Below are 12,854 nucleotides of genomic sequence, written 5' to 3' on the forward strand. Positions count from 1 at the left end.
CATGTAAAATTACACAGCAGCCATTGCTGTTAGGGTGACCAGACGTCCCGATTTTAGGGGACTTGTCCCACGTCCCAACCTTACATTGGTTGGGACGCACCTTGTCCCGACATTGGGGGGACCGCGGCAAGCTGGCGCCGCCGGCGCCACTCACCTCTTCCTCCTGGGCCCTGGGGCAGCGCCGGCACAGCAGTACCAGCCCGCTGGCCGGCAGGAGCCCGCAGAGTGCAGCCCTGCCCCAGGCACACAGAGGCGGCAAAAAGGTCTCCACTCCACTGCGCACTGCAGCGAAGCAGGGCTTGTAGACACCGGCAGCGGGCAGTGGGCAGAGAGTCCCCCCCACACTCCCCTCAACCCAACCCGCCCCGACCCACGCGAGCGACGCGACCCTAGGAACCAGAGGCAGGGACCTGCTTGCTGGATGCTTCCTGGGAGCCGCTCCAGCAGGTAAGCACTGCTGGGACTCACCTGGCCCCCAGCAGGTCCCTCTGTGGGGGCTCCTGGCCAAGCAGGTGTGAAACCTGGCGGCCAAAGGGGGGACTCCCAGGGAGGGTTCGGGGCGAAGCTGCAGAGAAGGGAGCAGGGCGGGCTCGGGGAGGGGAGACCAGCACCAAGCCACTTGCCTTTCTCCCTGTCTGCACTGCAACAGATTTGGGTTTATCTTTATATTAAGGGGTAAATTCACATGCAGCATTTTCATTGAATTCAATAGGTGTTCCATGCATATAATGACGCCTGGAGATGGCCCATAATTTACACACTGTTTTTTTGCTCTTCTCTGGACTTTCTCCACAATCTTTAACATATTTATCCTCACAACTCCCCTCTGAGGCAGGGAAGTGCTAATATCCCCATTTTACAGATCGCCTCTCTGTGCATCAGTTCCCTAAGGCCCAGATCCTCAAAGGTATGTAGGCGCTTAACTCCCATTAAAATCAATGGTAGTTAGGTGCTTATTTACCTTTGAGGATCTGAGCCTTAAGTGGCTTACCCAAGGTCTGTGATGGAGCAGGGAAGCTGGGTCTCCCAAGTCCTGTGCTAGCACCTTAACCACTGCACCCTCGTCTCTCTTTTATGTTTCATCCTAATCTGTGTCTCTCCATACTTTCATTGTCTGTCATTAATGTAATATTCTTCTAAACAAGATTGTAGTAGCGCAGTGCACTGAAGTAACTGCCACCTCTTTTTTTAACAACACACTCTCCAATAATGATTTCTACAGGCGCCATGTCACTCTTCTCATTGAATGAAATGTTGCTCAGATTGATGAAAGGGCAACAGATATGTAATCTATTAATTTACAATACTTGGCTATGAAGGGCTAGATTGTGCCTTTATAACTCAGTCCTGAGTAGATACATAGAGCTGAAACACCCCTATGGGAGCTCAGCAAGGGATTTCACCATGGGGTGACACAATCCAACTGTGAACTTCCAGATAAGCCTGCTACCCCTAGTCCTGTGCTTAGCCTGCTCTAGTCCTCCTTCTTCTCTTCCTTTGAGGAGATTTATCTTCCTGGGGTGTGCACAGAGGGATCAGTCTCCGTGGTCCCTCAAATGCAGTGACTATGGCTGGCCATTGGCAGGGCTTCATTGGGGAAAGGTTGTGTGCCTCCACCAGCATCCCCCCACAAGGGCAAGTTGCAATCTGGTCTTAAGCAAAGCTGTTAATTGGACAAACTTGTGTTCAGTTACTGGTAATAGTTGAAGGCCTGACCCTGTAAATGCACATGTGAGTAACTTTACTCATGTGAGTAGTCCCACTGAAAGTCAGTGGACCCACTCATGGTACTAAGCACTCTGCCCCTAGGCTTTAGTCACTATAATATCCTAAGTGGGCCATAAGCCTGAGCCTTCCAGAAAGTCACTGTAGGCTTTAGTGGCGAAAGGACTAGCTATTCTGTCTGTTTTTAGAACTAGAGGTCACCAAATTAAATTAATAGGCAGCAGGTTTAAAACAAACAAAAGGAAGTATTTCTTCACACAATCAATCTGTGGAACTCTTTGCTATAGGATGTTGTGAAGGTGAAGACTAAAGAAAGGAAAGAATGAGACCAGCAGAATAAGGACAGTGCACTTCAAAAAAAGCAGACTTCAACAAACTCAGAATTTGTAGGGAAGAAAATGGGATGGGAGGAAATCTTAAGAGAAGTAGGAGTTCAGGAGAGTTGAGGGTTTCTCAAGGAAACAGTATTAAAGGCACAATGGCAAACTATCCTGATGCACACAATGCACAGTCAACCTGTGGAACTCTTTGCCAGAGGATGTTGTGAAGGTCAAGACTATAACAGGGTTCAAAAAAGAACTAGATAAATTCATGCAGGATAGGTCCATCAATGGCTATTAGCCAGGATGGGCAGGGATGGTGTCTCTAGACTCTGTTTGCCAGAAGCTGGGAATGGGCAAAAGGGGATGGATCACTTGATGATTACCTGTTCTATTCATTCCCTCTGAAGAACCTGGCATTGGCCACTGTTGGAAGACAGGATACTGGGCTAGATGGACCTTTGGTCTGACCCAGTTTGGTCATTCTTATGTTCTTTTCTCTGGCATAGCCCTGGTCTACATTTAAAATTTAGTTGGACTTAGATCTCTTAGAGGTGTGAATTTTTCACACCACATAGCGCTGTAATTAAGCCAACCTAGACCCTGGTGTAGACACGGCTAGGTCGACAGAAGAATTCTTCCAGTAACCTAGCTGCCACCACACTGGGAGGTGGTTTACTCGAGTGATGGAAAGCCCTCTTCCATTGATGTAGAAAGTGTCTACACTATGGTGCTGCAGCAGCAGAGCTGCAGCTATGTAGCTGTAGCACCACTCCCGGCAGTGCTTACTTGAGGTGGCTCCCAGGAAGCAGCTGGCAGGTCCCTGAGGTAAGTTTCAGAGGCTGCATCCTCCTCCCCAGCAGGGTGTGTGCAGACCGATCCACCTTGCTCATGGCAGAGCCAAGGAAAGGAGGCACCTGCCTCTGCACATGCTGATTCTACGCAGGGCAGGCTGGGGCTGAGCACTGCTAGGCTGCTGCTCAGTCCACTTACCCACATTAGCAAGCAGGGATTGCACCTGGCAACATACATCTGTTTAATGTACAATCGGGACACCATTGTCCCGATATTCAGGTAAAATTTTGCATTTGGTAGCTTCCTAGGGCCCCCTCTCGCAGCTTCCTAAGGCCCCCTCTCATGGCTCTGTGCACCTGTGTCTGTCATCCCCCCCCCCCCCCCCCCCCGCTCGCCCAATCTGTTCACTCTTGTGATCTGGTCACCCTAATTGCTGTACAACCCAGCATGGGGCAGAACTTGCCACCCCTTGGGAATTAAGTGATCTCCTCTCATCTGACTCTCTTGACATGCTGTCAACCACAACATTTATCCCAACCTTCTGACCGTTTGCTGGAGTCTCAGAGAATCGGCCGCCTTGGTTTTGCTCCCATCTATCAGAGTCCTCTTTTTTTTACAGCATATGCGGGGAGGGAGAGAGAGAGAGCACGAGAGAGACTGGTCTCATCTGCTGGATAGGGAGCTAGTCCTGAAAGACCTAGGTTCTACTCCCCCCATGGACTTCCTGTTTGACCCCAGGCCAGTGCTTTAAGGACAGAATTTCAAAGATTTTTAGGCACCCTAAAGATGCAGCTAGATATCTAGTGGGGTTTACAAAGCACCAACCTTCTAAGTGCATTTGAAAATCTCACTAGGTGCCTAAATACCTTTGGAAATCTGGCTCTTAGTCTCTGTGTGCCTCACTGCCCCATCTGTACAATGGGGATAACAGCACTGCTCTACCTCACAGAGGGGCTGGGAGGAGAAATAGGTTAGACATTGTGAGATGCAGCCTCAGATACTATGGTGATGGGGCCACATAAGTATCACAGGTAGAGTGGGAACTTCTCTATACACTGGTAGCCCTTCCCTGGGTTTGACCCCTTCTTTTCACCTACGCCTCCAAATCTCCCCCTTTTCTGAATGCAACCTTGGCTCAGTGCTTTGCTGTATTTTTTCTGACTCTCTCTCCTCCCCGCCCTTCTCTCTAAAACAACCCCTCCTACCTCTCCCCCCTCCAAGGAGGGATTCCTCTTTTACAGACTAAACTTTCATATCCTTAATTTAATCACCAGCCCTTTCTTATCTTAATCACTCTGCCTCTGTTTGTAAACAAAATACTGACTCCCTGCCCCAGGGGCACCTCTCCTCTGCAGAACTCACACTAATGCTGTGTGAGCTTCACCTGGGAGCTTGTATACCTGTATGAAACTCGGGGGGGGGGGGGGGGAAGAAGGGGACTCCCGCCCTCCCCTGCCTCCCCAATTGGTGACCCTGATTTCACACAGCACAGATTCCAATACAGCACCAGTAAATCATCAACCACTGAACACATTACTTACATTGGCAGCACAGGGAATGCGTCTGAAGGCCTGTATGGCAGCCAGGCGGATTTCAGTGGGGTTGCTTCTCAGGGATGCACAAGAACTCAGGATAGGTGTTAGAGATGTTGCTGCCAGCCCTGCATTGCCAATTGCTTTTAACACTAGCTGCAGCTGAAAATACAAAGCAAGGCAAAATGGGAAACTGAGGTCATTGCTGCTAAAACCATCCCATCACCTGCACAAGATAGTTTATTACTTTTATATTATCACATTTTCTTTCAAAATAGTCTGCCTAAAACAGATCTTTGCTCACCATTTTATTGCCGCATGGGGAATTCTCAATCATGAACCACAAACATGAACAGATCTTTAGAATGAACTGCGGAGAAAAACTGCTTGGACACAGGATGCAAAGATATCATTTCAGACACTCCTGTATCATTGCCGTGTTCTTGCAAAATTTCAGAACAGCAAATACTGAGAGTGTCCTTGGAGATCGCCTGGAATCAATTGTTTAGATCAAAGAAGGTGATAGCAGAATATCTGCCTATCTGCCAGGGTGTCAGGCTAGGTCACAACTCAAAAGATTTGCTGGCATAGCTACGTCAGTTCGGAATGTAAAAAATGTGCACCCCTAAGTGCAATGTGCCAGCAAAAGCTAATGTAGTTACACTGGCAAAAGAGTCCATATGCTTATATCACTTATTTCATTCAGGGAACTAGTATAAAGTACAGCTCCCCTAAGGGCATGGCTACACTTGCAGATGTAGAGCGCTTTGAGTTAAACCAGCCTTCAGAAAGCGCTGTAGGGAAAGCGCTGAAATTGTCCACAATGACAGCTCCAAGCACACTGGCATGGCCACATTTGAGGCACTTGCAGCGGCATTGGGAGCGGTGCATTATGGGCAGCTATCCCACAGAGCACCTCTTCCCATTCTGGCAATGAGGCTCGTGGGAAGGGTTCCAGGGGTGAGGGGCATTCTGTGTCCTGACCCAACGCTCCATGATGCTTCAGTTTGCATCCCTGGGCTTCTGTCCACATTTGGTGCCATCTTTCAACATTTTTTGTACTGCGCGCTCTGTCTTCCCTTTCGGTCTGCGGGAATGGAGTCCGAACTGCTGAGGAATATGCTGATGAGCCTCGCTAGCACATCACGTTTGGCAGTCGAGTTACTCCTTAAGAGCCAAACTGACAGTGAAGACTCCGACAATATCGACTCGAGTAACGCATACGACACGCATACGAGATTGCTTGTGGCATTCACGGACATGCTCACCACCATGGAACGCCGCTTTTGGGCTCAGGAAACAAACACTGAGTGGTGGAATCACATCGTCCTGAAAGTCTGGGCTGATGAGCAGTGGCTGCAGAACTTTCAGATGAGAAAAGCCACTCTCATGGGATGGCGCTCACCCCTATCCTGCGGCGCAAGGACACGAGATTGAGAGCTGCCCTGACGGTGGAGAAGCAGGTGGCTATTGCAGTCTGGAAGCTGGCAACTCCAGACAGCTACCGATCAGTCGCTAACCAGTTTGGAGTGGGAAAGTCAACCGTTGGAATCGTGTTGATGCAAGTTTGCAGGGCCATTAATCATGTCCTGCTCAGAAGAACCGTGACTCTGGGTAACGTGCATGACATTGTAGCTGGCTTTGCACAAATGGGTTTCCCTAACCACGGAGGAGCGATAGATGGGACGCATATTCCAATTCTGGCACCAGCCCACCTAGCCTCCGAGTACGTTACTCGGAAGGGGTATTTCTCTATGGTTTTCCAGGCGCTTGTGGATCACCTTGGGAGTTTCATTTACATTAACGCAGGCAGGTCCGGAAAACTGCATGACGCATGCATCTTTTGGAACACTGGCCTGTTCAGGAAGCTGCAAGCAGGAACTTTCTTCCTGGACCAGAAGATCACTGTAGGGGAAGTTGAAATGCCCATTGTGATCCTTGGAGACCCCGCTTACCCTTTAATGCTGTGGCTCATGAAACCCTACACAGGGAGCCTTGACAGCAGCAAGGAGCGGTTCAACAACAGGCTGAGCCAGTGCAGAATGACCATGGAGTGTGCTTTTGGCCGTTTAAAGGGCCACTGGCGATCTCTGTATGGGAAGCTGGATCTGGCCGATGACAGCATCCCTGCGGTTATATCCGCATGCTGGACCCTCCATAACATTTGTGAAGGGAAGGGTGAAAGATTCACTCAGGCATGGAACTCGGAGGTTCAACACCTGAAGGCTGAATTTGAACAGCCAGAGAGCAGGGCTATTAGAGGGGCTCAGCACAGGGCTTCAAGGATTAGGGATGCCTCGAGGGAGCAATTTGAGGCTGAAAGCCACCTGTAATATTTGGTGTCCTGCACAGGAGTGAAGTGCAGTGGTTCCAATGTTAGAAGGAATCTGTGTTTGCTACGCTGACTTGCAGTGCCTGTTGCTTTCCTGGGCTAAGGTATCTTTTACTTAATGCAATAATAAAGAATGTTTTCAAAGGAAAAAATCCATTTATTGAAAAGAAACACAACTGCTTGGGAAACAGAAAGGGCAAGGGGATGGGGTGGGGAACAGTACAATCACAGATTTGCATATGTCCTGTTATCATACTCAGCGTTCCTCTCTGGAGTGCTGTGCAATGAGTGCTGCACTTCAGGATGGCTATACTGCATGGTGATGGAAAGTGGGTTGGAGGTGATATGGTGGCACAAGGGAAAGAGTTTTGGGACAAGAGCTGCGGGTGGGGGGGGGAAGAGGAGGGCAGGTATGGTAGTGCTCTGCCTGCATGGCTACGAGTGCCTGGATTGAGTCCGCTTGGCGCTCCATGATGCTTATCAGCCAATCCGTGCGTTGCTGCCGGAACACCACGCTTTTGTGCCAGCACTCTTCATTCTACTGGTAGATCCTCCTCCTCCTTTCACTCTCCCTTCACCCCTTTTAGATTCTCGTTAAGGGACTGCTGCATTACTTCATGCAGCATGACTTCTTTGCTTCTACGTGGCCTCTTCCTGATTCTTTGCAGCCTCTTGGACGGTGATAACATGGACGGCTGAGATCTCAAGGTTGCATCTGTAAAGGCAAAATGCAACACCAGACAGAGCAATGATTCCCCCGTACTTAAGGGCAAGCACAGTCTACATAATAGCAAAGCGAGCGGACATAACCCATGGGAGCCCCAAAATAGTGAGTCAAGGGGGACTGATGGTTTCATGGCCGTACTGTCCTCTGGGTTTCTGTGCCTTGGGGAGAGCCAACAGCTGCAGGGAGTTCCTATACTGAACACGGTCCCCACATTTTCCACAGGAGTTCGTCATGGAAGATATCTCCCTGCTGAGGGTGACCTGGAAAGCAAGGGAGGGTCTTCTACTACAATGCAGCTTCTGCCATAGCCCATATGCAGCTTGCCTGTGTGCAGCAATGGTCCCCCACCCCTCACAGCACAGTGGCGCGGACATGTTAGCCTGACTGAGACAAGGACCACAGTAGCTCTCCCAAGGAACCTGCGCAAGCGTATTGCCCAAGTTCTGGATGAGACCTTTGAAGAGATCACTGAAGCTGATTACCGCAATGTGAGAGCACATCAACGCCCTATTCCGCATCTAGGCATGCATGCAGCCTTAACCCTCCTTGCCCCAAGAGCCTGCACCGAATAACTTCCTTCCCAAAATAAAAGCCGCTTACCGGGCACCTCCTCTGGTGTTTGTCCTTCCCCAAGCACCAGCTGCCATGACTGGCTATCTTCCTCCTGACCTGAGAACTGCTCCTGGCTGCAAGCATCTAGGGATGTCGGGGTGTCTTCCTCTTCCTCAACACCCTCGCTCCCGCTTTCCTCCTCCTCCTCCTGCCTTGCTGAACTGGGCTCTGAAGTGTCCATGGTGGTCCTCGGAGTGGAGGTGGGGTCACCCCCAAGTATCGCGTCCAGCTCTTTGAAACAGCAGGTCACAGGGGCAGCACCAGAGTGGCGGCTTGCCTTGCGGGCTTTCCAGTAGACATCCCGCAGTTCCTTCACTTTAACCCTGCATTGCAGTGTGTCCCGGTCATGGCCCCTTTCCATCATGTCCCTTGATATCTGCCCAAAGGTATCGTAATGCCTATGGCTGGAGCGCAGCTGGGACTGGACAGCTTCCTCCCCCCAAACACTGATGAGATCCAGCACCTCGCCATTGCTCCATACTGGGGATTGCCTGGCGCATGGAGGCATGGTCACCTGGAAAGATTCGCTGAGAGCACTCCATGCCTTGCTGAGCAAACAGGAAGGGGATTTTCAAAATTCCCAGCGAATTTAAAGGCGGGTCTGATGGTTGGTCACCTGAGCGCAGGGCAATAGAGTTCAAAGTGATGACCAGAGTGGCTAGAACAGGCATTGTGGGACACTTCTGGAGGCAAATCAGAGCGCATTAACAAACCAGGGCATCCACACTGGCGCTGCGGTGCTCCAGCGGGGGTGCATCAAACGTTATTCCACTCACCGAGGTGGAGTACCAGGAGCGCTCTAGCCACGGAATCCGGGCGCTCTACGTGCCTTGCCAGTGTGGACGCGTTGTGAGTTAGAGCGCACGAGGCTGCTTTAATGCACTCTAACTCGCAAGTGTAGCCATGCCCTTAGAGGGTTTGCCACTATAGGTCAATTGGCAAACCCTTCCTGGTGTAGACAAGACCGTACATACCCATAGTTTGCTCTTCTATAAACAATATAGCACTTTTTAAATGAAATTTGGTTTGGAACTGTGACGCTGCAAAAGTATCCAAAAGATACAGTGCATATTAATTTCAGTGTGAAGGCACAGACAATGCAACAAGTGGGGGAGGGGGACGATTTTCAAATATATGAAAGCTATGTCTCAGTTTGATTATCTATAGATCAAAACGCTGCAGGGTAAAATGCTTAGTGGTAAAGGTTTGGGGTTCTGAATGCCATGGTTGATTAAGTCATTTACCATAATGTTACCACGGTCATTTCCTATATTAAGTATAGGGGAAACCGGAGGAATTTCAGAAACCAATGGACATAGTAACTGTTGGAAAATGACGACTTTTCAATAGCAAGCTCTATTCCTAGACTCCCTATACCCATAAGTTCAACTCCTCATAGGCTGACCCACCTTGCATTGTTCTTAGCTAAACCGTGCTGTATATACACACACACACACACACACCGGTGTAGTTCAGGACTAATTGCAGAGTTAAAATGTGTCAGAAACTGCTGTAACTGTGTGAGCTAAAGGAGACTCAGACCCTATTTAATGTAGGATGCTTATGATGAGGCTTGAGACATGAGATTCTTTCGATCGTGCATGGATATTAAAGATGACGTGGCCATTTTAGTAGAATTGTCCTAAGCCAAAAATATCCTCTCCCCTGCACCCATTGCGCCATATTGTTGCTCAGCTGGTGCCTGGCCTGCCTCTCCTGAGGTGGCTGCATTTCAGTGGGTCTCAAAAATCAAGCCACTTTTATTTAGGTGCCTTGCTTTGTGTTTGAACATCTTGGCCAGATTCTGTACAGTCCTTTGGGATGCTTCAGGACTGTAAATGTAAATTATTATTTTCATGACAAGCTCATGCATGTAACATTAAGGAAAAAGCCCTTCCATTATCTGAACGGCCTTTTAAAAGAAACCCAGCTTTAGTCAGAAATGCATGTTGAAGAGATTAAGAGAAGTCTGGCTTACTCTCAGGAAATAGTTCCTAATGGTGAGAGCTATTAGACTATGGAATAGTCCCCCAAGGGAAATGGTGGAAGCCCTATTGCCCGAGTTATTTAAAACCAGACTAGGCACAGCACTAGAAGGTACACAGTAGGGAGCAATTCTGCCCCTCCCTAGGAAAATGGACTCTATAACCTCATACAACAGATTTTTCCTGCCTGTCTTTCCATCTGCCTTCTACGATTCTATTGCCCACAGGAGCAGTCAAAAAAGTTCAGGAATGACATTTTTATCTTAAAAGCTCAATTGAAATTCCCATAAAATAAAACCTGGTGTTTAAATAACTGCTGTAACAGAACTGAGAGTGACAGAGTGCTCAGATGATATGAAAAAAATAACTAAAACCAAGTGTGCTTTGCACATTGGGACCTTAAATTCTGGAAGGTGCAAAATACCTTGGCTAGCATAGCAGTTGGGGTCCTGCTACACTTACTAACTATCTGGTACACTGTCACTGTGGTCTCTAAGGGTGAGAAGGAAGGAGCCAACTGCTTAGGAGGATGGTGAAACAGAAGGAAGATATTTCTTTAAAGGTGAAGTGCAGTTAAAATGAAGAATCCAGTCCAACAGAGAAATCACACACAATCAATGAACACAATATCATTTCCCCTTTCCTTGGCAAGTCCTTCAACATCATGCCAGTCAACTCCAGTCATGCTGTGACTCCCCAGAGTGCATCATCCTATGATGTTACAGCTACCAGTAACTGCATGAAGCCAATTAAAAGAAGGGACAGGTAAATTATTTCTAGTGTTATCTGTAGTTTTAAAAAGGTTTTTCATTTTATATCCAACAGCTTTTAAAATAATATGTTACAAATAAAATTTTAAAATCTGTAGAAAGGATTAAAAAAGATCCAACACACTTGTGCCTTTTTAGACAATTTTCTAAAAGGCTTTGTTGTCTGAATACCCACGAATACCCATGAAAGCAACTCTTTTCTGTCCAACAAGCCTCTTTTGGCCATATGTACTACCAAAGAATATAGTTGAAATGAGTAAAATAACATTTGCTTGTAGATTCAAAAGGTATCCATATTTTCACGCCAGACTCCATTGCATGTCATTTTCATCGTACAGGTTCTTATTCTGATTGTGTCTAAAGGGAGAAAAAGGGAGGGATGGCTGTTTGAAACTTGTCTTCGGGCTTACTCCACACTTGTCTAAATGACTGTTACCTGGCTGAGTCCTGATTCTTGCAAGGTGCAGTTTCCTCCCAAGTATCCTTCCAGAATACTTGTCACCATCTGTACTGCAGGCAAACGGTCACAGGCGCTGTTAGCTGAACAAAAGTGATGCACCAAAGCAGTTATTCCTAAGAAGACACTCTGACTTGCTCCTGGTGACTGCAGCAAAGGCTGTAAATCAAGACAAGAATGACAGGCGGCTTAAAAACTGTAAGCCTCATATTTATTATAATACCCCGAGCACTCTGATGGCATGTACATCTTCACAGAGATTTACAAACATTAATTAATTCATCCTTATACGCTCTTATGAAGCCACAGAAAATAACCCCCATTTTCAAATACTGACTATTGTGTCTTTGAAAGGTTTTAATAAAAAAACATGCTGGGGAGACTCAGAGGAAAACCCCAGATGATATGGAGAAAAATCGACCACTCTCATATGCTTAAGTGAAGACTGAATTAGTATGATCCTTGAGAGGACTCAAGGCCATTCTATAGTGAAATGCATTCCAAGACACTCCCAGTGCTTAGAACACTCACATTGTTTATGTTGCAAAATATACTGCCTGTCCCCATAGCAATGGGCTCTCCAAGTCAAGATTAAGCTGTAGCAAATAGAAGCTTTTGATGCAAAGGTGCTGTACAGTGCATGGAGGAGATTAATACAAGTGGCCATTGTCCAGCACTCTCAACAGGGGAGTGCTTTAAATTAAGGATACCAGTGCAGTGAGAATGTAATTTAGATTGGCTATAACATTATCACCTACACTTTTATTGAGGTATAGCAATAGTGCAGTATTTCACGAGTCACATTTTATATTAAGTTTCCATTGATAAATAGCTTATAAAAGATAATACAAGACTATAACAATTTATTAACCATTTATTAGTTTGTTATTGTGTCCAACAGGTTGTTTATAACCAGCAGCACCTACCACAATGGGGGTTCTGGTCTAGGACTAGGTGCTACAATAATACAAATAATAAATAAACAAAGAACCTAAAACACATGTTAGTGTATTATAGATAGTTATATAAGCGCATGCTAATTATGTCTGTAATATGCTTACAACACCTATAAATCATTTATTAGCCTTTTATAAAAGGAACCTAAATATAAAGTGTGACCCATATATCTTACAGGGCTTAATCCTGAAAACCACTACTCCAGTAATTCTATTGAATTCAGTGGGACCAGGACTAGTTGAGGCCAAAAGGATTGCAAGATTGGGCCTATGGTTATGCACAGTTTGCATCTGTTGTGACTTGTTTTCTTTTTACAGCACCCCCCTACTGACATTTTCTCTTCCTGCCACTTTGGCAGCTGCTGTTTGTTTTTTAGATGCAGCCAGCTCTGTAGGAGAGAGAGACACCATGAGCACTCTCGTGTAGACCCTACTTTTGTTCTTTCTTGTAAAAGCAGTTATAAATAAATATGATAAATAAATGGTTGGTGTTTGTATATACAAAATTGTAACAGGGCCCCTAGATGTGAATACATATAGATTAATGCCTGACAGAATGGTATGTTATTTTTCTCCTAGAAAACAACTGGCGTTTGCAGTTCAGCACAGACAATTTTAAAAAGTGCCCTCTAGTAGCAGGTCT

The 12,854-nt window shown here is 47.0% G+C and overlaps 1 protein-coding gene across 1 annotated transcript in view; it reads right to left on the reverse strand.

Moving 5' to 3' along the window:
* Positions 1-12,854, reverse strand: part of LOC101945417 (uncharacterized) — a 185,677-nt gene that overhangs the window by 127,688 nt on the left and 45,135 nt on the right. Inside the window, exons 11-12 of the mRNA XM_042861623.2 lie at positions 11,235-11,414; positions 4,382-4,534 (exon numbers count right to left, since the gene is read on the reverse strand). Of these exons, the coding sequence (XP_042717557.2) occupies positions 4,382-4,534; positions 11,235-11,414 (333 nt within the window). The remainder of the gene's footprint in view (positions 1-4,381; positions 4,535-11,234; positions 11,415-12,854) is intronic.

This window comes from Chrysemys picta, chromosome 10, assembly GCF_011386835.1.
Source record: "Chrysemys picta bellii isolate R12L10 chromosome 10, ASM1138683v2, whole genome shotgun sequence".
Lineage (NCBI taxonomy): Eukaryota > Metazoa > Chordata > Testudines > Emydidae > Chrysemys > Chrysemys picta.